General features: G+C 41.5%; 2 protein-coding genes across 5 annotated transcripts in view; both read left to right on the top strand.

The window, feature by feature from the left end:
• Positions 1 to 6,231, top strand: part of Zfp91 (ZFP91 zinc finger protein, atypical E3 ubiquitin ligase) — a 42,848-nt gene extending 36,617 nt beyond the window's left edge. For all 4 annotated transcript variants that reach the window (XM_045155739.1, XM_045155730.1, XM_004667707.2 and 1 more), the window contains exons 10-11: positions 2,000 to 2,099; positions 2,553 to 6,231. In XM_045155739.1, coding sequence (XP_045011674.1) covers positions 2,000 to 2,099; positions 2,553 to 3,063 — 611 coding nt within the window. In that variant the 3' untranslated portion in view covers positions 3,064 to 6,231. The remainder of the gene's footprint in view (positions 1 to 1,999; positions 2,100 to 2,552) is intronic.
• A 1,818-nt stretch (positions 6,232 to 8,049) lies between these two features.
• Positions 8,050 to 10,334, top strand: Cntf (ciliary neurotrophic factor). The gene is made up of 2 exons (XM_004667705.2): positions 8,050 to 8,237; positions 9,565 to 10,334. The coding sequence occupies exons 1-2, from the start codon at positions 8,124 to 8,126 to the stop codon at positions 10,051 to 10,053; spliced, it is 603 nt and encodes a 200-aa protein (XP_004667762.1). The 5' UTR covers positions 8,050 to 8,123; the 3' UTR covers positions 10,054 to 10,334.
• The last annotated feature ends 17,311 nt before the right edge of the window (positions 10,335 to 27,645 follow it).

Below are 27,645 nucleotides of genomic sequence, written 5' to 3'. Positions count from 1 at the left end.
AAATTTTCCTCTATGATTTTGTTGAAGATGCCTACTATGCCTCTGGAGTGGAGTTCTTCTCCTTCTACTATGCCCTGAATTCTTATATTGGATCTTTTCATAGTGTCCCGAATATCTTGAAATTCCCACTCATACTTTTCTATAAGTTTGTCTTTCTCTTTGTTGGACTGCATTAGGTCTGCCACCTGGTCTTCTAGCTTAGATATTCTGTCCTCTCCCTCATCCATCCTACTGGTGAGATTTTCTACAGAGTTTTTTATTTCATTAACTGTGTTCTTCATTGCTAGTAATTCTGACTGGTTTTTCTTTATTATTTCTATTTCCCTATTTATGTCTTGTATTGCCTTCTTTATTTCATTAAATTGGTGTCCTGCCTCTTCTTTGATTCCTTTGATTTCCTCTTTGATTTCCTCTTTGATTTCTTCCTTGATTGTTTTCATGTGTTCTTTGACCTCTTTGAACATATTTATAATTATTCTTTTGAACTCTTTCTCAGGCATTTCCTCTAACTCTTTCTCTCTGGAGGACATTTCTGATGCATTAATACTTTTAGGTGGATTTATGTCATCTTGCTTTTTAGTGTTTCTTGTGTTATAATGTATATATTTTTGCATCTTGGATTAAGTTTATGCTTGGATTTTCTAGCTAGCTGTGTATTCTTAGCTGTATCAATTGATTTGATGTAATATATTTTCAGGGTAGGACCTTAAGGTGTTAGGTGTGGCTCTTAAGACTCTCAGAGTATCTACAAGATGTTCTTAGGGGTTGAGTTTCCCTGCTATAGGAGTATTCAAGCAGGCTGAGTGGAATAAAATACAGGTAGATTCTAAAATTTAACTAAACACTGCACACATTCAATCAAAAACATCCCCAAGTATGTATGCAAGAGTAGTTATTATAACGACCAGATCCTCTATCAACAAAGAGGTTAAGATTTCTGGTCTGTTGAGGGATCCAAGTCAGCTTGCGACCAAGTGAGACCCTTCCCTGGTGCAATCCCAGTTACCTTGGATGATTTTGGTCTCAGTCAAGTTGCTGCCTGGGTCGTCGGGCTGCTGTTCTGATTTCTGGAGCTGGGCACTTGGTTTTCCTGCGGGGCAAACCGAGCCTGGCAAGTGTGGCCCTGCAGATCAGCACCCCTGTTGCTGGAACTGCTGCTGCTCAAGCTGCCCCTGCTGGGACTGTAGCCACTGCTGCTGAAGGTGTTGCTGCTGCACCCACCGCTGCTGCTGCTGCCTCTGCTGCTGCTGTAGCTGCCACTGCTGGAGCTACCACTGCTGCTGAAGCTGCTGCTGTTGTGTCCACTGCTGCTGCTCCCCCTGAAACTGCTGCTGCCGAGTCTGCCGCTGCTGCCACTCCTGGGTCTGCTGCTGCTGGGGCCGCTGTTACTGGTGCTGGAGCCGCTGATGTTGCTGCCGAACTCTGCTCCTGCTTGGGTCCCGCTGTCAGCCCAAGTTGGCGTGGCCGGTCCGGGCTGCTGTTCTGTTTGCCGGAGCTGGGCTCAGGTGGTGGGGGAGGGGAGGGAGCCGCAGCTGCTCTGGTTCTCTCGCTGCTCCAAGCGTTCTTCTACCTCGCAGTCTGCTCCTCCCCTGCTCGCTGCCGCTCTCCCCTCACGTTTCCTGAGTTGCGGAGAGCGCGGTGTGAGGGGAAGCTCCCGCACCTGGCTTTTCCTGAGGCTGGAGCCGAGTCTGGTGGCTTTCTGCTGCGCCGCGGCCACAGCGGTTGGTCGAGCTGCCGGAGCCGCTTTTCCTGCCTGTGCGGGCTCTGGATGCTCTGGAACTCTTCTACTTCACTGCTGCCGCTTCAATTTCCTATACACCTCACTTTTTAGTAAAAGTGTGTATTTTGCTGAGTTTTTTTGGTCTTTTTTCCCCCCAGGCTGCTTTGGCGTGGTACCTACGCCGCCTTCTTAACCGGAAGTCCCCTGTATGAGCTACTTTGTGTGATACTTAGGAGGTGTCTAAATGGAACATTCACTGTTGTTTTCCCTTTTATTTAGATCAAAGGGATTATATCTGTGAATACTGTGCTCGGGCCTTCAAGAGCTCCCACAATCTGGCAGTACACCGGATGATTCACACTGGCGAGAAGCCATTACAGTGAGTGCTTATTTGCTAGTGGGTTTCTGGGTAGAAGTTCATGTACCTCGCTGGAAGGCTCGTTTGTCCCTTGCAAACTTTGTCACTTTTGCTTACTTTTACCAAATTAAAAGACTGAATATCAGTTGGGGAAGTTTCTTTTGTGACATTTTTGTTTGTTTTTGAGGAAAGGTCTCACTTTAGTAGGCTGATCTGGAATTCACTATGTAGTCCCAGGATGGCCACTAACTCATGACCGATCATCCTACCTCTGCCCAAGTGCTGGGATTAAGCTGATTTTGTTTGTTTTTTAAGCAAACAAATCATCCATCTAGTGGCTTCCTAGTTCTTCATAAGAAGTATATGTTATGTGTAATTGTTATGTGTATAAATGAGTATTCTATTATTCCCCTGGCCTTAAATCAAAGCTCGGTGTTTCTGTTTCTCACCCATTTCCTCTTTGCCTCTCTGTAGATGTGAGATCTGTGGATTTACGTGTCGACAGAAGGCGTCCCTTAATTGGCACATGAAGAAGCATGACGCAGACTCCTTCTACCAGTTCTCTTGCAATATCTGTGGGAAAAAATTTGAGAAGAAGGACAGTGTAGTGGCACACAAAGCAAAAAGCCACCCTGAGGTGCTGATTGCAGAGGCTCTGGCTGCTAACGCAGGTGCCCTCATCACCAGCACAGATATCTTAGGCACTAACCCAGAGTCCCTGACACAACCTTCAGATGGTCAGGGACTTCCCCTTCTTCCTGAGCCCTTGGGAAACTCAACATCTGGAGAGTGTCTGCTGCTAGAAGCTGAAGGGATGTCAAAGTCATACTGCAGTGGAACAGAACGGGTGAGCCTGATGGCTGATGGGAAGCTCTTTGTGGGAAGTGGAAGCAGTGGGGGCACTGAAGGGCTGGTCATGAACTCAGATATACTCGGTGCTACCACAGAGGTTCTGATTGAAGATTCAGACTCTACTGGACCTTAATGGAAAGGAAGACTTTGGGCACTGGGACAGTGCAGACTTTATATTTAAAAGATAAAAATGACAAAAAAAAAAAATGTAAAGCATTTAAAATCTAGTAAAATAACTGAAGGGCCTGCTCTTTACACATTGTGGATCACAGCACACACATCCTACCCCCTAAACTTCCTATCTTCTCTCCCTTAAAAAAAATTGATGTTGCCTTCACTGGAATGGTAGATGAAAAAGAAGCCGCCGCAGCAGCTCTAAAGTAAGGGTTGTCCTCAAACTCGGTTCCAGCCAGCGGCAGGCTTCCTGCTTATCAGCAGGGCTTCCTCTTCCAGCCTGTAACTCTGATGTGCTCTGGATCAGCTTTTAACTCTTCATAGTGTATTACTGTCTTCGAAATCCTTTCCTCCTCTACTGCTGCCCTATGGTTCTGGCTTCTACCTATTGCAACACACTTATCCTCAAATATATAATCCTAATCTCTGGAGGCTGGCAGCTTGACTTGGCACTTTAGGGCCCCTTAGCAGAGTGCTGTTAAAACAGTACACATCTCTCACCCCTCTTCCTCCATTCCTCACTGGGGTGTGGGAAGGAAGTATACATGGGGACCACCTCCCTCCTCTTTGATGGATCCCAGCACCTCAGTCCCCCTCCCAAACCTCCATATGGCTCTTAATGGTGCTCACTTGCTTGGAAACAGACCTCCAAGAGGGAGGGGTCTGCCCTCTTCTCAGTCCTTTTGGCTGTTAGGGCTCTGTACTAGTGAGACAGTGGGAAAAGTCCTAGGCTAAGGCAGAAATTTGCACTTTGAACATATGTGTTTTGTGTTGTGGAACCTGAGATTCCTTATTTATTAACGAAAGTCTGATTTTTTTTGGGGGGGAGGGTCTTCGTTGCTGTACTTTGTGGGGCTGGGAGAGAGTAGATTATTCTGACAATGGGATCCTTTCCACAAGAGGTACTTTGAAGACAAGGGATAGGGTTGAAGAAGCACAGCCAGCCTCTAAAATCATAGCTCCAGTGGCCTTCGAAGATAGCTGGTCCTCAGCACTAACAATCACTACAGCAACCTAGTGCTTTTCTGGAAGCCTTCTTAGGGAAGGATTGTATGTTCATGGTAACTAATTTGCTCCTTCAGATTTGTAAGAACATTGCGAATTAGGAATTTTGAGAGGATGAGGAATGTTGTTCAGAGTCTGAATTACAGATAAAAGATTTTCTCTTATAAATTTATTTCTTTGCATATATTCCGTCTTTCTGACCTAACTGACCCTTCCTTTGATTTTTTTTTTTGCTTTGTTCATTCTAGCTCCCAATTAGTAAAGACCTGAACCCTGACATTCATGAAAGAACAAAATCTAAGAGTTCTAAAGATTTAAGTCACAGAAAATGGCTTTTTTTTTCCCTTTTAGTTACACCTCAAAAGAGAAAAGGCTTTGATTTTTTGAAAAATTTATGAAATAGTGGCTTTGGCTTTCACCAGAATTACCACTTCCCTTGGAATAGGGATATAGGTTATGAATTGTTTATTTATTTATTACTACTGTCAATGGGAAACACGGATAATGGTTTTTACAAGCTTATTACTCTCAGGAGTCTAAAAACTTCTTTTGACTTATTTTGAGAGAATTAGAAGGGTAATTCCTATCCTTCTGTGACCCTCAAAAATGACAATTGACAATTGAAGGTCACCCAGTTGTTTATTGTCAGAAGTATATGATGGCTGTTGGGAATCAGTGAAGTCTGGCTGAGAACACAATAAGGAACAGCATGCTTTTCACAAACATGAAAGCTATGAAATTTATCAATTTTCTCTTGGATTAATTTTTTCCCCAAAAAGGGGAGTTGCAAAATGTAATCTCTGAAAGAAACTGACTGTACACCCACGAGAGTCTGTTGTTGGGATGCCAGGGAATGGGGAGTAAGACACCTACAGTGAACAGTCTTAAATGCACTATTGTTCTTTTCAGAGTGCTGCAGATTTGCCACCTCCCATGTAAGGGCAGAGAATGGAATCAAGATAGAAAGGATGTAGCATATGCTTTCCTGCTCACAGGGAGGGTTTGCAGTTGATGGTCTATTGAGTGGATTTGAAGATATGATTGATGGAATGGGTCTGTAACAGAGTTACTCTACTTACCATTTCTGAGCCAGCAGTGTGTAGCCTACACTTACTCTTTGTCTTTCACTATAGGACTTTGCTCCATAATTTCACTTGCAGTGGTTACTTATCAGATATCACAGCCACCACAGAAAAGCAAACTCCACTGTAAACATCTTCTCTTTCTGGGATGGGGAACAGCATGTTCTTCCCTGTACTTCACTCCCTTCCCTATGAAAGCAACTAATTAGTTCTAATAATTAGAAATTCCTTTTCTCCTAATTTTTTGGGGGGTTGGGTCATCTTCATAGCTATCATTTGCTGACCGTAAATTATTGTATCAATTTGCAATAAAGTTTAAGATATTTTTCATGGATTTTAGATTTTTCTTTTGTGGAAAGAGTGCTAGCATAGAAAAGAGTCATCTTAGCAAGCTAAGCCCCATTTCTTTTTGTTTCCATGTTTATTTCATTGTCCTCCCAAGGAGCTCTTTCAATTTCAAAAATCTGTATTTCATACTCTTACTCAAATTTTGTTACCTTTTAAATACTTCATTTTGTCCATCTTGAATTGGCAGTTCTCAATGTTGTGAATATAGATGAGATTAACTACTGTTCAATGTTACTGGAAGATGTACTTCCTTCATGTTTGTGGTCACCTGGGGTATTTCACATAGGTAGACAGACGCCTTAATGTATTTGAGAGGGATTAAACAAACACTGGCTGGGAGTCTTGAGGATAGAGAAAATGTTTTTTAAGGTACAGATAAACATCCATGTAGAGTGCTTGAACCTCCTTTGTACCTGTTTGGAGAAAACACCATGAAATAAACTATCAGCCTAAGTAAGGTTATTACAGAGTCACTGAAGTACCAATTTTCCTTCCTCCTGTCTTTTTCCCATTTCCCAATGTACTCAAGAAAATTGGAATATTGTAATGGATCAGTTATATTTCCTAAAGCCTTTTTTGCCTGTTTAAAATGTGCAGGACCCTTCTCCTTTGATGGGAGAGTTACCTGAATCTAGGTTTAAAAGGTTGTGTAAAAAGAAATTATAATAAAAAGGATACTTTGCTTTTCAAAACCTTGTTTTCTCTTAATCTAGGTAAGCATATCAAAAATAAGTATGTAAGGAGGAAAAATAAAAGCTGTCTGTCTTCTTTGGTTGTCCTGAGTTAGTTATGGCAGGGATAAAACACATGGGGCTGCTAAATAAGAAAACAAGATGTCCCCAGGGCAGGTTTTATATGAAAGAGGCGGTTGTTTGCTTTGGGTTGAGAATTAAGTATCTTGATTCCTAATGTAGGAATGACATGTGGTTCTGTGCTCAGCAAGCTTGGAAACCTTTTTGATATTTCAGTAACCTACTAGGAAAAGTAGCCCTGTTGCTCTAGCAGAAGGTGTAATTATGATGCTGAGATAAATTTTATTCTGATGTCAGAACTTTCATAACATGTAACATGTAACATCAGTGAGTCTTCACAAAGCTGAATACCCATAACAAATACTAACTTAAAAATGTATGTATAAGCCAGGCATGGTGGCATACACCTTTAATCCCAGCACTCTGGAGGCAGAGGTAGGAGGATTGCCGCAAGTTCAAAGCCACCCTGAAACTACATAGTGAATTCCATCTAGGTCATCCTGGGCTAGAGTGAGACCCTACCTCAGGGACGGGGTGAGGGGGAATCAAGAAATGCATACCTAATCTTCTAGCCTTCTCAGAAGTTCTGTGACATCCACCTGGGGGCTCCTTTCCTTCTCATTCTTAGTTCCCATTTATTGTTTACTTATGTTCCACTGGAGGTGGCATATGTTTCAGATTATTGACAGCATCTTTCATGTGAAATAGTGAACACTAATTGATATATTTGGGGATGAAACATGCAAACATGAGCTATCTTGAATTATCCATTGAGATCAGTACAACAGACTGAGAAACCCTACAATCGCCTTTTAACTCTTCTGCTCATTTCAAAGTGTAGCTCATTCTCTGGTTAATAAGCTTGTGATATGATTGAGACAGGGCTGAAGAAGCATGTTGTCACTTGAGTGAGACTGCCTGAGAGATGTTACCAAGTTAGGGTTGGGTGTTTGCAATAGAAAACAGGCCTCAACAATGCCTTCCATATCCATAGCTACTAGGAAGGCACCATGATTAAAATTAGAGATTCTTCCTTACCTGGTTTTTAAACAAGTATAAATTACACTAAATTTAAAAATGCCAAAAGGCTGGGAGTAGAAAGGACTATTTCACATAACTTTTCTTGCATAAAATGTGAACTTGACCCAAAGAATTTGGAAAGTCAATGGAAAAAACAACTGTAGAAAACTATAGAACTGAAGATATGTTCATAAACTTGTATACATGACATTTTTGAACTTAAGTTTCTTATAAAATGAGAAAACTAATATTTTTCCCAGATTTATGCATTCAAATAAGTTTTTAAACAGTCTTTTATCACAGTGTCTGATCCATGGTAGGTATTGACTAAATGGCTCTACTAACAGAAATACTGAACACGGCCAGGCCAAAACAAACAAGCTTAAAAACATGAAAAGCATTAAGAAAAAGGATAAGAAAATGAGCACATTCTATGTGCATATAACATTGATTACATTAGGCAGGGGTGTCATGAGGATTAATGTGATAGTGACCTTGTTGCTAAGTACAAAAGCAAAACAATGACATAAAAACAAGTGTGCTAAGAACTGAGAGAAGGGGAGAGATGGAGGCAGACACTGCAGGGAAAAAAAAAAAAAAGGCTGATTAAAAAGAGCCCTTTGATTCCACGGACACAAAAATCCACAGCCAGGAATTTGCTGCCACCTCTGAGTCAGACAGAGGGTGGGGGTAGGGGTGCACAATCCCATTAGAGAATGCCCAGTGGATCTGGTCTGTGAGAGTCGCATTTCTTATTTGGACCAGTGTAGACAGAAGCAAATCAGCTCACTTTTCCCTGGGACAGTTAGAGGATGGCTTTTGCAGAGCATTCACCACTGACCCTTCACCGCCGGGACCTCTGTAACCGCTCTATCTGGCTAGCAAGGAAGATTCGTTCAGACCTGACTGCTCTTATGGAATCTTATGTAAGTTGTCTATTTTGCTGTTGTATTTTCCCTTCAACTCTCCCAACCTAGCTCCTTATCATGTCCCAGCCCCAAAACCAATTATAAAGGTTTTACTTCTATAGTCTAGGGACATCAGTCATTTGACATGACCTTGTCTCTTGAGGAAACTCATGTAATTTTATTGTCTTCCTCCAAGCTGTTTTAAGAGACATGTTGTCCCTTGAATGCAAAAATAATTTGATCATCTTTACTCTTGAACCCAACCTACCAAATTAGATTAACCATGACCCTCTAAGTTTGGGTTCTTTGTAGACATTTTCTGAGTTTTGAGCTTTGTAAATGAAAGGTTTGTAGGATTAGGAAGAAGAGCAATATGAATTTGGGAGACATTAACTTCTGCTAGTTATTATTAGCTACCTATATTTTAGTGTTCCACATCAAAAATGTCTCTTGTGACCAACAGCAATCAGAATCCCCTGGAAGAATCATCGGGGTTTTGTGGAGCTGTCAAATGTTTAAGAAATTAAAAGTTCCAGGTTGGTTTTCTGGTAAAGAAGGATCTTCCCCAACACTCCACCTAAAGGCCTGCTGTCATAATATTCCAAGGCCCTACTTAAAGTTCTAAATTTAAGGGCTATGAGAACCTATTATGTTGCCAGTCAGAAATCAGACATTACCTTTTCTAAAGGTCACTTCCAACTTTCTTTAAAAGTCTTGGTCTCATAATGAGAGTGGACCAAGGGGACAAAGCATTTCGGTAGTAGCTACTCTATGGGCCCATATGCATGCCCGTTGTTTTCTGTGTGTTTCAGATACCTAAAGTCCAGTATGACTGAAACACTCTGGGTTCCAGAATAAGGTTTGACATAGACAAACAAATTTTATCCTTCAAAACATACTGGAAGTAACACATTTTTTTTTTTAAAGAGATAATAACCTTTTTTTTTTTTTTTTCATTTATTTATTTGAGTGTGACAGAGAGAGAATAGGTGCGCCAGGGCTTCCAGCCATTGCTAACAAACTCCAGACACGTGTGCCTCCTTGTGCATCTGGCTAACGTGGGTCCTGGGGGATCGAGCCTTGAACTGGGCTCCATGGGCTTCACAGGCAAGCACTTAAGCATTAAGCCATCTCTCCAGCCTGAAAGTAAAACATTTTTGAAGTACACTGATTTCAATTTCAGAGAATGTGGAGTCTTCCCTAAAGTTCAGTCATGGCTCCCCAAATGAAGAGTTTCTGTTGTAGATTATTTTCCTTCCAACTTAGATCCTTGCTCAGAGAAGTGAAGGCTGCTTTATATATGATACAGAAGATGGGTGTCATCTTTTGCTGTATCCTTGGCCAGGTGAAGCATCAGGGCCTGAGCAAGAATATCAACGTGGACTCTGTGGATGGTGTGCCAATGGCAAGCACTGATCACTGGAGTGAGCTGACTGAGGCCGAGCGACTACAAGAGAACCTCCAGGCTTACCGTACCTTTCACGCTATGTTGGCCAAGCTTTTAGAAGATCAGCAAGTGCATTTCACCCCAGCGGAAGGTGATTTTCATCAAGCAATACATACCCTTGTGCTCCAAGTCTCTGCCTTTGCCTATCAGCTGGAGGAGTTAATGGTGCTTCTGGAACACAAGATTCCCCCAAATGATGCTAATGGGATGCTTGTTGCTGTTGGAGATGGTGGCCTCTTTGAGAAGAAGCTGTGGGGGCTAAAGGTGCTTCAAGAACTTTCACAGTGGACTGTGAGGTCCATCCATGACCTTCGTGTCATTTCTTCTCATCAGATGGGAGTCTCGGCACATGAGAGCCGTTACATGGTTAAGGACAAGCATATGTAGCAGTTGGTCCCCTCTCCTTCCTGTCCTCCCTCTTTCCCTCTCCATTTCTGCTGATGCCATATATATGGTTAGTTCTCTGGGGCCTCATTTTCCCAGCATCAGTTTTTGGAAATACTGGACCACAGGCATTTTCAGCAAGTCAGGTTAACACATGGACTAGTGGGCATACAGGTTTAGTTTGGGGCTTGTGTATATGTATGTGCATGTATTTGTGTTGGGGCGGGGGGCTTAAAGGAGTGGGAACAGAGACACCATCCTTCTACCTTAATGCTCTAACCCTTTTGTCCACTAAGTAACCTTTCCAGGCATTTAACAGCCTTACAGACAGAAGACATGATAGAATTCTAACTAGTTCTGGATGAATTCTAATGAAGACTGAACTATCCAATTAGAAGTCAAAGACTCTATCATAATAAATATAGTAATTCTGACTGAGTATCTGCTTATTGAAGCAGTGTGCCAGACGCTTTATGCATCTTCTGTTTAACTTACTATCTTGTGGGGAAGATAGTCATATTCCCATTTGGATGGTGAGAGAAAAAGCTCATACTCAAAGTCACATGGCTCCAAGTAGCACACTTGAGTTTGGACCTAGGCCCTGCTCACTGAGCCAAAGTGCTTTTCATTTTAGTGTCCCTATTGTGAACCTGTAATCCCACCTCTGTCTGGGTACCCTGTTAACTATCCCCCATTATACTCCTTGTAAATAAGCAGCAGACTTTGGTGTAGAAAGAAATATTTGTTGCTCATACCTGGCAAAAAGTAGCACAACTTCACATCTTACGATGTCATTTAAGGAAAAGATGGGGCCCGTTGCATTTCCACAGTTGGGTGTGTGCCATGTATGGTAATGCCACCTGGTTTAAAGTGTCTATTAAAGTACTTGAATATTGGGTTAGGCACAGTTTACCCAAGTACCTCACATTTGCTGTTCCCAGAGATCGAGAGATATGGGCACTGTGACTCAGACATGTGGACAATGGGTGGAATACTACTCAGGTTAAAAAGTCACAGAACTCTGTCACCTCACATTCTCTGGACTTAGTCATGAGGAGAGGGTGAGGCCTACTTGGTCCAACTGGGAATGCCAGAGATTCTGAAACAATTACAGTAAAGCCTTTGTACTGCACATCAAGATGTTGTCAGAGGCATGCGTAGATAGCATGGAAGGCTAGGAAAAAGCCTTAGTTTTATACTTATCTATAATTAAAATCATATCTTGGGTTAGAAGGTCTAAGTCATTTTAGTTTAATTAAAACATCTCAAATTTTAAATGAACAATGAGTTGAAGAGGCCCAACTCCCATAGGTCACATGAGGTGTGCAGAGGGATGTAACACAGCTTGTATTCCTATAGGCCCAGGATTCCATCAAGTCAATATTATGACAAGACTCAGCTAGGCATTGTGATCACACAAGGAAGTAAGGCCCAGCACCTGTACATTTGTGGAAATACAGTTGCCCATATGTACAAAATAAGTGGAATTAGAGTTTAAAGACATCAGTGAAAGCCAGAAATAATTTCCTAGGAGAGATGGGAGTGGAGCCTCAGAGGTTGGCAGCGTCCAAGTTAGAAACATCATATAAAGATGGTTCAGTGTGCAAAGTGCTTTCCGCACAAGCAGGAGGACCTGAGTGAGTCCCTAAAACCCACATAAAATGTTGGGCATCATGACACGTGCCTATAATCAGCACTGGTGAGGTAGACAAGCTTCTAGAGGCTCATTGGCTAGCTAGCTTAGCTGCATCACTGAGCTCCAGGCTCAACAGGTGGATGCTGACTGAGCAGGATAGCCAATATCAGCCTCTGCCCTCTACATGTTCCTGCACACATGCACATGCAAACAACAAAATACAGAACAGAAAGCTGGCTACGAGGGGTGGAGGGGGCAGCTAGGCGGTAATGAATACATGATAATTTAGGTGCAGATGAAAGTTCTGATTAAGCAGAGGTTAGATGGTTTCTTCTGCTGGTCAACAATATTTAATATAATAACTCTTGGATTCACATCGGTTATCTTTTGTTTAATGGACAAAGTTGTGACTGAAATTAAACCATGAGGAATTATGGATTATTTACTTTGGATATGCCATGAGTGATCCCCTCTTGTACTTTTGTGTTCCTCAGATGTGGTACAGACATCTTCAGAACATTCAGAAATTATTGGAGCCTTGCTTGAGCTCTACTCAGTTGCATATGAAGAAATATCTTTGTAGAAGAGGTAGATTAAAGCAGCAGAGGGCCCAGGAGATGTACAAGTACTGAAGGGAGCAGTCTCAAGCTCACCATCTCTGTAGCTCTCGAAAGCAGCAGAGCGTTTCTGAGTGCATTTGCAGCACTATGCCAAGACCTGTGTCAGTTTCTCCTTCAAGAAACTATCCAGCATTGATGGAGCACACCTGTGATCCTAGCACTTAGAAAAGTGAGGCAAGAGGATCAGAGGTTCAAGGCTAGTCTTGGCCACATAGATTCTGTCACATCACAAGCAAACAAAAATAAAAATAAGTGTATAGAAGTATGGGGAAGTCCCTTAGAAAAAGATAAAGGGAAATGGACACTTTGCTATATTACAAAAACTTAACTCAGTGTGATAGCTGAATGTGTGGACATTACTTCATGCTAGGGCTCGGCATAACACCCAGGGCCTTGCAGTAGAGTGTTTCTGTGCTTTTGATGCCGGAGATGGAGCCCAGTGCTTCCATACATGTAGACAAGCATTCTACCACTGAGCTGTACCCCTAGCCTGTGGAAAGACACAGTGTTTCAAAGATCCACAACCCCAAAGAAATTTTTGTTCTTTGGACTTCATTTGCTTAGTTCTGAGATCAGGAAGATCATGTGTGACTACTTAGAATGTACATAAATTTAGTTCTTAGCTTTTAATCTATTTGTAAAATAGATATCTCTTCTACAACCTCCAGAAAAATCCCTTCCGTGAGAAGAAAAATTCTGTTTTCTTAAAGGTTTTAGAAGAATTGCATGGATAATATATGACTTTTTTTCATTAGTAGGATAATTTTGAGATTAGTGATTATGACAAAGTTGAAGGCCAAGCATGGAACAGGAGTCTTAAGAGTTAAGGGGAATGACCGTTGTAATAGAACATGCAAAGCAACGAGCAGTGTCATAGCCCTGGGATTGCTGTTAGTTCAGGGTGCTGTTGATGAAAGCCCAGGAGTCACTCATTGTTGTGACCACTGTCACACAGAGAGGACATGTAAGTATCTCAGGGAAACATCTAAGATGTTGAAGCTAACTTCCGTTTGTTGTAAGCTCAGCTCCTCATTGAAAAGTACCTGCCATCATCTCCCTCAGGAGGTGACACAGCAATTCAGGAAGCAGAGAACTTCTACCAGAACAGGGAAGTGAAAGCAGAGAGTAGAAGTGAGCTTCAACTGACTTACTGTGTGTGTATGATATCAGTGTGATATTTGGGCCAAGACATTCTTTAAAAAGACTAATTTGGCCTCTTGCCTTGTTCCACCCTTCACTTCAAGTGTCATGCTTAAGAATGAACCCTCTTAATGCTGGGATACTAAAAAACTAAAAACATTTTGGCCACCAAAACTTTATTAGAGCTCTAAGACCACAGATATGATGAGAAAAGATGAAATATGTGGGGTGTGAATTCATGTGTTTGAAATTCTCTCTTGGATCAATTTGCTTTTGGTACATAGAAAATAAAGGGTGCAAGAATGGCTAGCCACAAGTTTCTCTTCTCAGCAAGACCACAAGTTGGTTCTTTTATTTCTGTGTCTTTGGATGGAGCAGGGGAATTTTGAGTGATTTCAGTGCTGGGTGAAATGTAATCCACTCAGCCAGGGCCAGACTCAATCAAGCATGCTGGGTAAATCTCCACAATGCCAGCTACTGGGCAAAACTCCCAGAGCCAGTCAGGCTGGAAAAGATTAAGTGTCCCCCATGCCATCAGGCCAAATGCTTTTTGCCCTTTGAATATATAGTCCTATCACCGAGCCACAGGTGAGGATGATTTTTTTGTATATATCGTTCAAGTGTCCCCACCTCCCCCCAATCAGCAATAGGCTGAAAGAAAAACCCTCTCACTTGCCCATTTCTAGTTAGTATGAATGTAAAAAATTAAACTTGTAGAAAATTGCATAGGGGAAATATGAAAAGCTACTGAGTCTGTATTTCAGTTCACGTGTTCAAGACAGTATGAAAAAAGAATAATACATTTACTTATCCAGCATGTGAGACAGCTATACACTATTGTAATATAATCCTTTGAAATACTGTCACAGATGAGAGCAATAGCAGAGCTTTAATTATAATTTAATAAATTTTAATTTATTCCCCTAACATATCACTGAACTAAAGTTTTAATTCTGCCTTAAAATTCACTCTACTATACAGTTTTAATAAGGCACCTGTTAATCAAGATCACCTTATTCTGAAATCCATTCTCCATTCTAGAATTCGTTTTCCTTGGATAAAACCAGTAGAAACTTTTGTCATTCTTGGCTCTAACAAAGCCTATGCAAATTCCCAACCTGGGACAGGTCACGTGTCCTGCACTCACTTAGGAAATGGAAATGATGGCAGGTGCCTGACTTCACAGTTACATGACTTGAAAAAGTTAGCTGAATGCACTTGTAAATGACATACAAACCTCGAGGATGTTTCATGTCTCAAGTTTCTTAGCTTCATATGAGGCTGTATGGAGGAGCAAGCTCTGTAATCATCTGAGAGGATACTCTTTGCTTCCCAGGATGATTTGTTCACAGCCTGGTCTTCACCTTGTTGACCCACCTGGTCTCATTGTCACCTTACAGGAATCATCCATTTCTCGGGAGCTCTGAGTCTCAGAATGCCCCCTACATGCAGAGATGGCTCTCACAGTAAGCAGGGTTAGGCCCCGGAGACACCTGGAAATCTCTAGAGAACCAAGGAAACATGCAAACACAAGCCACCACCCAGGATGTGTTGAAGCATGCATTTAGACTCATGCCTCACGTACCCACACCCTCCTCTTAATGCAGGAAGGAACAAACTTCACTTAGTCCAGTCCTCTCATTAAGCATAGCATGAGGGAATCAGAGAGGATCATAAATCTACCCTGTTTTCCACCTCAAGAGTAAAAGGAGTAGAGCTTAAGTCCATGCATCTACCACATTTCTATTAGACACCCACTGTGGCACATCAGAGAGCTCTGTCTACCACCTTCTCATTCATTATCTTCCATTCAGCCTCCTTAGCTCCCTTGTTTCTCACGGGCCATTGAAGCTCTTGAACGCTAAAGCTTCCCTTGGGATTTTTTAGAGATTTAAATTCATAATCCAGACTCCATATACTTTCCAATTCAACCTCTACTGTGTTCTGATGGGTCTAAATCTCATCCCCTGATATAATTGGGTTTGATAGTTATATTCTGAGGAAACAGTTCCAGCATAGCAATCAAGCAAGATTTCTAAAATAATATTGTAAGGAAGATGCTTTCAGATAGGATCAACCTTTTTCCATACTACAGGTAAACCCTGACTCTTACCCCAGAACTTGGGATAACAGGGAGATTACACACACAAAAAAAACTTGAGAGGCCACTGGGGGAAAACATGTTAGTATTCCCAAACTGGTTTAAACCTCTAAAGCTGAATTATTTTATTTTATTTATTTATTTAGAATTTTCTGTTCCACTCTCTAATCAACTCAACAGCGGTACATGTTGGCCAAGCTATTTTGGGTCCATGCTAAGGATACGGAAGTCAACAAGGATAGCGGATGTGGATAGTGTTTTCTCTGTTCAGGCATTGTTCTCATTGCTTTATATGCAATTAGCTCATTCACAGGCACCCTTCAAGATAGATACAGATTCTTAGGTTACAGCAGAAACCACAGAGGCACTGAGCTGATGGTTCCCCACACTCAAAATACTCAAGGTCTCAGGAAAGACAGCAAGCATTCAAAGAGGCATGGCAGAGGTCCAGCGTAGCTACCAGTTTGTGGGGAGGACAGCTATGGAAGCACAGAGGAAGGAAGGCTAGCAGAGCACACTCGAGGCTTGCACCATGGCAGTTGGGCATTAAAGGATCACTAAAGCATTCATTGCCTTTGGGAAAGGAAGGGCAGCAGGAAACTGCAGTTAGAGGCAGTAACGCTTGTCAGGGCTGGGCTGCTGGAAGGCATGTGACATGCCTGGGACCATTCGAGATGACTGAATCTCAAGGTTCTTGGAGTTACAGAAGAATTGTAGGAGGAAAGTGGTAACTGCCTGACGAGAGAATGTGTAAGTTTTTGAAGATGCCAAGCATCAATCTTTTATTTTAGAAAATAGTCTAGACTGCTTTGTCTGCATTGGAGATGGACAGCCGGAGGTAGAGGGACCCAATGAGAAGATGGTATATACTGTTCAATGTAAGGCATGGGTTAGCTATTCTTGGAAATACTAGAGATGCTAGCATCTGGAGATGAACATAACACACTCCTTGGCCTCTTGAAGTTTGCATTCTGTTGGGAATAGATGGGCAATGGGCAACACACACTAGTTGTGTTAGTTACTTTTCCTGTTGCTATGACAAAATACCAAATGAAAAGAACTTAAGGAAGGAAGGGTTGGTTTCCTTTGGCTCACTGTTTGAAGTAATAGTCCACCATTGTGGGCGGGCATGGAGACATGAGCATGAACCTGATTACCTTGAACCCACAGGACACAGAAAGGTGAATGTGGCACTCAGCTTGCTTTCTCCTTGTCATTCACCTCAGACCCCAGCCCATAGAATGTTGCCTCCATGTTTGGGTAGATCTTCCTACTTCAACCTAATCCAGGAACGCTCACAAACATACCCAGAGATTTGTTTCCATTGCGGTTCTAAATTCCATCATGTTGCCAACTATCACACTAGTATAATTTAAAGAATGGTAAGAATTATGTAGGAGGAGTGGCCATGGAAGCAAAGAGTGGGACTCCTAGAGGGACAGCTATCTGGACCTCATTCCTCTACACCTGAATCAGGGGCCACTTACATACTTTTTCTGCAACTTTCTAGTCAGTGCATATCCAGAGGAAAATTTTTGTAGTGTTTTGGCTAGAAAAGCCTCAATAACTACTAGTGGGTTCTGGATCCTAACCAGGAGCTATTTTGTGGCCTTACAAAATGGTTTGCTCTTCACCATGTTCAAAGAAGCTTTGATACTTTTACTCTATGATAATTCTTAGAAGGTTCCTTTCCCCCTGAAATCTGAATGAGTAGACCTGAGCAGAGGAAAACTACTAAGTGCTATTAAGCTATTAAGGTAGGAATGAGTTTCTTGTCTTCAAGGAAATGAGAGGAGGCTGAAGCCAAGTGAGCAAAGAGTGCCATTGCCAAGTCCCTACAGCCAGAGGCCAGGAGATTGTACTGCTACTGAGCAGCTGGGGTGAGAGAAGGAACATGATACACAGAGAACTATGGGTAAGAACTTTTCATAGCACTGAGGCTGTGGTTGGTTTATGGGAGTGGTCTATGTTGGATATTGTCAGGGAGTGGGACAACTGTCCTTCAGTCCTATGAAGGCAGAGGCTTGCGAGTGTCTTCAAAGTTGGGCGTCATCCATAACCTAACACCATCTCTCAGGGCAGAATTGGTGCTAGGGGTGGAATGGACATTGATACTGCTTTTCAGGAGATGGTAAAGAGCCAGATGTGGTGACACATGTCTCTCCTCTAATCTCAGCACTTGGGAAGTTAAAGTGGGAAGAACAAGAGTTCAAAGCCAGTCTGGGATACATTGCATAAAAACGGGTGTTGATAAAACCTTCATCCCTGATAACTAAGTACATGGGCTTTGAAGCTGCTAGATCCCTAGATGATCATTAAGCCCATCTTTTGTGTGCTTGTATTCAAATGTGATGAACCCCCAGAAGGTGGAGCTGGGCAACCTACAGATCTCTGCAAAATTGACTGAAAGAAAGAGAAACCCCATAAAGCAGTTAGCTAGTGATGCCACCAGAGTACTTTGTCTACAAGAAATGAAAAGGCAAACAATATGGCTCATGCTCCTCCAAAAATAACTTTTTAAGTGCTGACAGATGGCTCAACAATTAAGGGAAGTTTCTTTCCAAGCCTGATGGCCTGGGTGTGATTCCCCAGTGGCCACGTAAAGCCAGATGTACAAAGTGGTGCATGCATCTGGAGTTTATTTGCAGCAGCAGGAGGTCCCGGTGCACCCATACCTCTCTCCCAAAAAAGAAAAAAGAAAAAATGAAAATGCCATTTTATGATTGCTTTGTGGATGGTACTCTGGCCTTGCTTTTGTCTATGTGTAGGCAAAATTATGAAGTAGCCTGTTTTGCTTCCTTTTAACAGTCTCAGGATAACTGTCTGAAGTTTTTATTCTAGGAGCTTGTTTAGACTATCTTGGCTCACTGGGCTGGACATGTCAGCCCAGCATGTGATAATGCCACAGTTCAGAAGTCATCACCAGTTCAAGTCTAACTATCAGGTGTTGCTTTCTCTCTCTTACTAGTTCTAAGATTATTTATGGAAAGTAAATTAGATTTTATTCAACCTGACAAGCATGGGAAAGCATACACCAAGTTTTCATTGCTGCAATATTTTTTATTACACCACATACACTCATCTTACTTGTACCCCCAACCTTCTTTTAAAAATTGCTCCCAACAGACTGTTTCAACTTATTTTTCATTGTTGATTTTTCAGTAACCAGAGATCACATGATTCATGCTATCCCTTTGTTATAAAGTAAATCACACAACACTCACTAGACCAGCTAAGAGTTGCATAAAGCTGAATGCTAGAGATTGCACCTAACACTAGGAGTGTAATAAGAGGTGAAGGCCAGAAGTTCAGCATGTCCATTCTGATAAACCCCCTCAACAACTGCTCAGCTCTGTACTCATTTCTTTTTACTTTTAAAAAGAACATATTGTGATTTGGGTAAATATATATATAAAATATAAAAGTTTGAGAGTGAGTTAAAAGGAATCATAAGAGCAGCAAAGAAAAGTTGGGACCAAATTAATTTAGCAGCAAGAATATTGTGGGGGAAAAAACCCACAGTTTTCCCCTCAGCTTTCTGCATGTCAAATAAGGAGAATGACCTCATTGTGTGACATACAGTGCTCATTAAAAGCAACCTAATAGGGTCTGGAGAGATGGCTTAGTGGTTAAGGCATTTACATGCAAAGCTAAAGGGTCCCTGTTCAATTCTCCAGGACCCAGATAAGCCAGATGCTGGAGGCCCTGGCACACCCTTTCTCTCTCTCTCTTTCTCTCTCTCTCTTCCTCTCCTTCTCCATCTCCCTCTTCCTCACTCTAAAATAAATAAATAAAATATATTTTTAAAAAAATAGCAACCTAGTATCTAAGTGAACTCCAGGAGAAGATGATATTGTGCAGTAAGCCAGTAGCTGTCCAGCAGTAGCTAGAATAGAATCACAGCAGCCTCCACCCTGTTATTTGCAAGAAATTGGAGTAACTAGATGTTTGTGATGTCCTACCACTTTTCTCATGCCCATGCTTATTTTTTTGTCTCTTTACTTAGAATATTTTATGACGAAATTCATTCATCTTTGTATTTACACTAACATTTAGAGTGGATATAATGGGTCTCAAAACTGTTTCACAGATAAAATTAAAAATATATATATTTAAGAACCCTAGAGTGGTAGGTTTTTTTTGTTTTGTTTTTGATTTTTCAAGGTAGGGTCTCACTCTAGCTCAGGCTGACCTGGAATTCACTATGTAGTCTCAGGGTGGTCTTGAACTCACAGTGATCCTCCTACCTCTGCCTCCTGACTGCCAGGATTAAAGGAGTGCACCACCATGCCCAGCCATGGGGTAGGTTTTTTTTCTTTTCAATTTTTTTTAATTAACAACTTCCATGATTATAAAAAAAAATCCCATGGTAATACCCTCCCTCCCCCCACTTTCCCCTTTGAAACTCCATTCTCCATCATATCCCCTCCGCCTCTCAATCAGTCTCTGTTTTATTTTGATGTCATGATCTTTTCCTCCTATTAGATGGTCTTGTGTAGGTAGTGTCAGGCACTGTGAGGTCATGGATATGCAGGCCATTTTGTTTCTTGGGGGAGCATGTTGTAAGGAGTCCTACCCTTCCTTTGGCTCTTACATTCTTTCTGCCACCTCTTCTGCAATAGACCCTGAGCCATGAAAGGTGTGATAGAGATATTGCAGTACTGAGCACTCCTGTCACTTCTTTCCAGCACCATGATGCCTTCTGAGTTCACTGCCATCTGAAAAGAGATTCTCTACCAAAAGTGAGGGCACATTAATACATGGGTATGAACATTAAGAGAAGTGTTTACTAGGCAGTTTGGTGAGCAGAGTATATACATTTATCCAGATAGCAGCAGACATTACATCCCTAGGGCTCATGACTACCCCTGTTTTAAGTTTTCAGTATCAGGGATGTATTCCCTCCCATGGAGCGGGCCCCCAGTCCAATTAGAGGGCAGTTGGTTTCCACCAAGACAGATGTGCCACTATTGCACCTGTTTTGATTATCCCTCCCTCCACCTTTCCTTTACTCAGTCTGGTAGCTGGATCCTATCATCTCACGACTCCTTTCTTGTTTGGTTTCATTCATGCAGCACATTTTTTGAGCCTCTATCTCTGAGCTATGCTGGATGCTGACCTCCGGCATTAAGGATGTAAGCACAACACCATCCTTCCCCAAGGTCAGAAAGTTCATAGTCAAGTGAGATAAAGAACCAGGCAAGTGGGCATGCTCATATTAACATGCTGAATAAATGTCCTGAGTAAATGAAGGAGTGTATGTGTGAAGATGGGAGGGCAGATAGAAACATTTGAATTCAGTCTTCACTGATGAGTAACATTGCATAAGACAAAAGCATGGACACACATTGATACAAGGTGTTAAGGGACCAGTTTATGGAGCAGAGTAGGCATGTGTCATGTGGACAGAGGAGCCAGAAACCTAGCTAGAGATTGAAGTAAAAAAGTAGGTAAAGGGTAATGATAAATAGCCATGTGAAAAAGTGGACTGACATGGCATCATTTCCAGCTTATGATCATTATCACATGTAATCACTAACAGAATCTTCTACTGTCAACCAGAGTCCTGATTTGGGTGGTAAATTATCGGGAATATCCTATTTAAATGGCAACACATTCTCTCTACTTCTCTGTTTCACCGTAGGCCGATACCTTTTTTCCTGGCTTCATCTTCTCCCTTTCTTGGTGAAGGAGTTCAGACATTGGATGTTGGGAGACTGTTGTAGTCAGCTTTACATTGCTGGGATGAATCTCCAAATCAGGCACAGTTTATAGGAGGAACAGAATTTATTTGAAGCTTGTAAATCCAGGGGAAGTTCTATAATGAGAAAAAGATAAAATTTACCACCAAAAGCAATGGCAAAAACCAGAAGCCAAACATCAGGGAACTCAGGTAGAACTCAAACTGCTCTCTGCATACCTTAGGGTGGAATTTCAGATCTTCCCCCAAATACAACTTAGGGCACAACCCTAGGATCTACCCACAGTGACACCTTCTACAGCTAGACGCTGGAAATCTAATGTTATAAGCTTTAATAGACTGCTGAATATATTGAGCGGCATTATTGAGCGGCATCCATTTAAGGTACCACATTCTACCCCTGGCCCCTAATATATTTCTAACCATCATATATACACATACATACATACATACATACATACATATATATATATACATATATATATATATACACATATATACATATATGTGTGTGTGTGTGTGTGTGTGTGTGTGTGTGTGTGTGTGTATTTGGTTTTTTGAGGTAGGGTCTCACTCTGGCCCAGGCTGACCTGGAATTCACTAGGTAATCTCAGGGTGGCCTCGAAGTCATGGCGATCCTCCTACCACTGCCTCCTTAGAGTTGTGATCAAAGGCGTGCACCACCATGTATTTTTTTTTTTTTATGTTTCTGAAACCAATACCAAGTGTGTAGGACACAGCCATATTGTTAATTTGGGAACAAAATAAGTTGTGACTTTGAAGAACAGGTTTCTTACTTTTAATCAACTCCTTTTAAAAGAGTTTGTATTTTTTATCATTTAGTCTTTCCTAAATCATCATTCTTTACATTATTTTAATGTAAAGTCGTTGGGTCATCTTCCTTAAGATTGTTAATGTATTTGACAATAGCAGCTTCAGTAACCTAAATTCAGTCTCTATGTCTGTAAATTTTAAACATGCTTGAATTGTTCTTATTTTAAAGCTTATATCTCTCAGTTTTATATCTTTAGATAAGCACATCAGTTTATTATAAATTTGATCTTGATGAAACTCTCTGGGTATGAGCAGCAGAATGCAGCTAGCCCTTATATCAGTAGCCTATTTATTTATTTATTTATTTTTGAGGCAGGGGTTCACTCTAGCCCAGGATGACCTGGAATTCACTATGTCATCTCAGCCTGGCCTTGAACTCATGGTGATCCTCCTACCTCTGCCTCCTGAGTGCTGGGATTAAAGGTGTGCACCACCACACCCGGCTTCATATCACATCTTCACATTGAGCACTTATAGTTTATGTATACCTACTCCACTCAACTGTGACCCTTATCTGTTTTTTAAGGTACCCAGCTCTGTTGCTCATCACCTCTCCACACATTGCCATTAGAATGTCCATTACAGCATAAAGTGGTATTGTTAGGATATTAGTTTTAGGACTAACCCCAGTGTGTTATTAGACAATTATCTATTATTATAATAAATCCTCATGATAATAAATTTATAAAAGGCTTATTTTGGGCTCATAGTTTTGTTCCCACCTATCATCATCTTGGGCTGTTACTTGAGTAAATCTGCACATCATGGTGGGACAGAAACTGTATACCTCATGTTTAGGAAGCAAGAGAGACAGGAGGGTGGAGTCCTCCAATACCCTTTATCTCCATACCCCTGAATAACTTAAAGGTTGTGTTCTCTCCATTAGTACTACCCCAGTACAAAAGTTTTCACACATGTGCCTGTGGAGGACAGTCAGGATCCAAACCACAGCACCTACTGTTGTGGTTTGAATATAAAGTATCCCCTATTGGCTCATGTGTCTGAACAATTTTCTCCCAGCTAGTGGTACTTTTTGGGAAGGTTGTAGAAAGCTTAGGAAGTGTGTACTGAGGGTTAGGGCTTTGAGAACTTTTAGGGTCTTTTTGCTTCCTGCCTGCAGATGTTGCCTTCCTCCTATGCTATGCTTTCTGTCTGTGATGACTCTACCCTCTAGAGCTATAAGCCAAAATAAGCTTTTTCCATCCCTAAGATGCTTCTGGAAAGGTATGTGTTCATGGCAATGAAAAAATAGCCAATATACCAACTTTATAGAGGAGCTTATTTTCATGGTCACAGAGCTAGTAAGAAGTTGTGTAGGATTTCAGCTTAATGACTAACAGATCATAAATTTAAAATTTCACACATAGAAAATCAAGGCATGGTTCCAAAGTGCTTTTCATTTGTTAGTTCATTTAATGTTGCTGCCTTGCCTAGGAATTTGACATCTTATTTCCAATTCATACAGGGCCAAACTAAGGCTTAGGAAATGATCAGAGATCAGTATTTGACCCAGACCAGATCTGTTGTGCTGAGCTACAGTATCCTATAAAAACTCCTCTCCTTCTCTGAGCCTCAACTTCCTCCCTGGTAAAATAAGGATATTCTTACTGCCTAACTAAAGTCATGTTTAAGAAATAATTAAGGGCTGGAGAGATGGCTTAGCAGTTAAGCGCTTGCCTGTGAAGCCTAAGGACCCCGGTTCGAGGCTCGGTTCCCCAGGTCCCACATTAGCCAGATGCACAAGGGGGCGCATGCGTCTGGAGTTCGTTTGCAGAGGCTGGAAGCCCTGGCGCGTCCATTCTCTCCCTCTCCCTCTGTCTTTCTCTCTGTGTTTGTCGCTCTCAAATAAATAAATAAAAAATGAACAAAAAAATAAAAAAAAGAAATAATTAAATTAAGTATGTTTGTAAAGGTAATTTCTAAATATCTAGTAAGTATTAGGCATTCTTATTTTTGACAATTGAGCCAGAATGTATCCAGTTTATCATGAGACTCTGACCAAGCCAATTGCTCTGAGCCTTAGTTTTCTCTTCCATACAATGGGTATTGCTGTGTTGACTTACTATAGGGTCTGTGAATGTTAAGTGAAAACGTATCTGAAAAAAGTGTCCATAAATGGCAGTGACCAGCTTCCAGAGTGACAAGTCAGAAAAGGACTGAGGGGAGCCACCATTCTGGCACCCTTAGTTGTCAGTTACAATGTGCATTGGAGCTGAAGAAGAAATGATGCCATCCCAGCACTGTTTGGATTTCAATGGACTTTTTTCAGGATTCAGAATGTGCACTGATATTATGTCAGGAGTATTCTGCTAGATTTCAATTTGTAGCTTAAGTAGGTGAAACTTTGAAACATAAATGACATGGTTGGAGTCACCAAGATGAGGGACCATGACTCTTGGCAACCAGTACTTACAGTTTCTCTATGTGCTTCCAGAAATGGCTCTAAGGTCTCATTTCTTGAGCCCATTTAGACAAAATCCTGAATGTCATATGGTTCTGAAGTTGGGGTTTAATGGGCACCTTCACTTTGTTTGTGTGACAACTAGATACCCAGACTTTTGGTTAAATTGTAATGAAGCCTGTCAGCCAAAAACATTGCAGAACTGAACCAACTCCCCAAAGACTCCTGGCTGGAGTGACAAGATAATATATTGTGGATTACTTGAACTAAACAGAAGAAGCAAGGGAGATATCTACAACATGTTAACAAGGGTGACAAAAGGGTATAGAAATATACCCAAGGTTTTCAAAGTTGAGTTTCATGAAGCAGCCACTGAAAACTGATTTTCAAATGATTTCATTGTGTCTAGTTTGAAATATACTTTATGTTGTGACATGTAAATATATGTATGTATCTATATACACACAGTATATGCATATGCATTAGTTTAGATCCTACAAAACTGCCATTTTATTTTAAAAAATTATTTTTGGCTGGGTGTTGTGGTGCATGCCTTTAATTCTAGCACTCAGGAGGCAGAGATAGTAGGATTGCTGTGAGTTCAAGGCTACTCTGAGGATATGTAGTGAATTCCAAATTGGCCTGGGCTAGAGTAAAACCTTAGCTCAAAAAAAAAAAAACCAACAATATATATTTGTTTATTTATCAGCAGAGAGAGGGAGAGAATGACTATCGACCGATCGTGGCCTCTTTTTGTTATAAATGAATTCCAGATGCATACACCACTTGGTGAATCTAGCTTTATGTGGGCACTGAGGTATTGGACTTTGGCCATAAGGTTTTGTTTTGTTTTTTTTTTTTCTTTTGGTTTTATGAGGTAGGGTCTCACTCTAGCCCAGGCTGACCTGGAATTCACTATGGAGTCTCAGAGTGGCCTTGAATTCACGGCAATCCTCCTACCTCTGCCTCCCGAGTGCTGGGATTAAAGGCGTGCGCCACCACGCCTGGCTATGGGCCATAAGGTTTTGAAAGCAAGAGTCTTTAACCACTGCACTATCTCCCCTGCCCCCAGACTGCCATTTTCTAGTGGGCTGATGGGACAAAGGCAATTGTATATGATCCGTTATGTGTAGCCAAAACAAAATTTCACACAGTTCTTTGGCCATTTCATGCAATGCAATGTATTTTCTTACCTATGATATTTTAAGAACATGTTTATCATGGCTCAGTTTATTTAATGATCCACAAATAGACTGGCCCCTGTTTGAAAACAAAAAACAACTGGCTTACACAAAGCTCAAGAGAAAACTTAGAGATATTTAGAGATAAAGCAACGATTCTGAGGAGTCAGGTTGATAGGAATTTTATAACAAGCCCCATGTTCAAAGTTATGTCAAATGTCCCACAGTCAATGTGAACTCTATCTCCACTTTTAATACACCATTCTACACCAAAGTCTCCCAGTAATACTCCTGAACTTGAACAAAGTTGGGTGTATTGGCTCCTTTCCAAAGAGTAACAGTTAACCCTGGAGTTCTCCATTATAAAGAAAGCATTCTTTTTAGCAAGAAGGTGTCGGGCAGTGGGTTAGTAAGGACTTGAGCTTGTGTTAGTAGTTTTGGAGGAAAAGGGTTTAAAGAGGTATAAGGTAGAGCCAAGTCCATGGTTGGACTTCTTATATTAAGTGGCAGTAGGAACAGGATAGGCTGAAGATTTTATTCTTACAATAATGATTCTATAATCATGGCTGGTTCTTTTTAAAGTATGGGCAGGCTGGAGAGATGGCTTAGTGGTTAAGGCACTTGCCTGTGAAGCCTAAAGAAGGATCATGTTCAACTCTCCAGATCTCACATAAGCCAGACACACAAAGGTGAGATAAGTGCAAGGTCATTTGATGGAAGCATCTGGAGTTCAATTTCAGTGGCTGAGGCCCTGATGCACCAATTCTCTTTCTCCCTTTCTCTCTAAAAATTAAAAAATAAGTAAAAAATAAAGTATGGGAGTTCCTTGCACTGACAGTGTGCCAGTGGGCACGGTGGTCTAGAGTGAGTAGGCCAGACCCCTGTTTCCAGAGTCCTCCCACCTCCCCGGTCTGAGTTCCTTGCTTGGACAGTGTGCAGACGGGTGTAGTGGTCTGGAGTGTTAGGCCAGACCCCTGTTTCTGGGCTCCTCACACCTCCCTGTTCTGAGTTCCCTGCAGTGGTCTGTGTGCTATAGAGCAAGGCAAGAAGTAAGCAAGATCCCTGTTCCTGGCTCCTCCCAGTCCCCTGGTCCTGGTAGGTCCCGTGATGCCTTGCTTTGAGAGTACTGGTCCCTCTGTGAGCTGTGGAATTCACTATGAATTTTGCTCTGGTATTCTGACTGGCCACTAGGTACCAACATCCCTGTTCACCTAAGTCAGAGGGTGCATGGGCCAAAGGACAAAACCTTGCGTCCTCCTCAATAAAAGAAAGAGTTTTCTGAAAGTGGGTAGACAACAATGCACAAAAGTCAACAAAAGTCAGAAAACAGAGATCTCCACCAAGGATGCCTAGTCCTACAATGGGAGCCTCCAATGAAATCATAGAGAAATCAGCAGAAATTCAATCCCAAAATGAAAATACAACCACCAACATGACCCTGATCAAATAAAAAAAAAAAATCACTGAACTAGAAGCAAACTATCAAAGAACCAAAAACCATGTCAATGTAGTTGAACAGAATCATCTGCTAGAGTGTTCAGCTTTTGACAATAGGCTTAACTTGATAGAAGAAAGAGTTAGAGCCCTCCAAAGAGATATGAATAAATTGAAGGTAAGTCAAGAAATGGAAGATCTCAACAACCAGTTGATTAAGCTTAATGAAGACTTGATCAAATGCAAGAATGAACTCCAGGAAGCATCAAGAAAATCAGAGAGCCGGGCGTGGTGGCGCACGCCTTTAATTCCAGCACTTGGGAGGCAGAGGTAGGAGGATCGCCATGAGTTCAAGGCCACCCTGAGACTACAGAATTAATTCCAGGTCAGCCTGGACCAGAGTGAGACCCTACCTCGAAAAACAAAAACAAAACAAAACAAAAGAAAATCAGAACTTGAATTGAAATCATACCTCAAAAAAGAAATGGACACGATGTAAACTAATAACAGTAAACAAGAATCAAATAGAAATTATAAAAGCTCTCTA

The sequence above is a fragment of the Jaculus jaculus genome, chromosome 1, assembly GCF_020740685.1.
Source record: "Jaculus jaculus isolate mJacJac1 chromosome 1, mJacJac1.mat.Y.cur, whole genome shotgun sequence".
Classification (NCBI taxonomy): domain Eukaryota; kingdom Metazoa; phylum Chordata; class Mammalia; order Rodentia; family Dipodidae; genus Jaculus; species Jaculus jaculus.
Note: the sequence above shows the minus strand (reverse complement) of the source record. Positions and strands in the feature narration are given on the sequence as shown.

Coding starts and splice junctions, on each gene's coding strand:
- Cntf (XM_004667705.2), top strand. CDS start 8,124: ATGGCTTTTGCAGAGCATTCACCACTGACCCTTCACCGCCGGGACCTC. Junction 8,238..9,564: donor CTGCTCTTATGGAATCTTAT/GTAAGTTGTCTA, acceptor ATCCTTGGCCAG/GTGAAGCATCAGGGCCTGAG.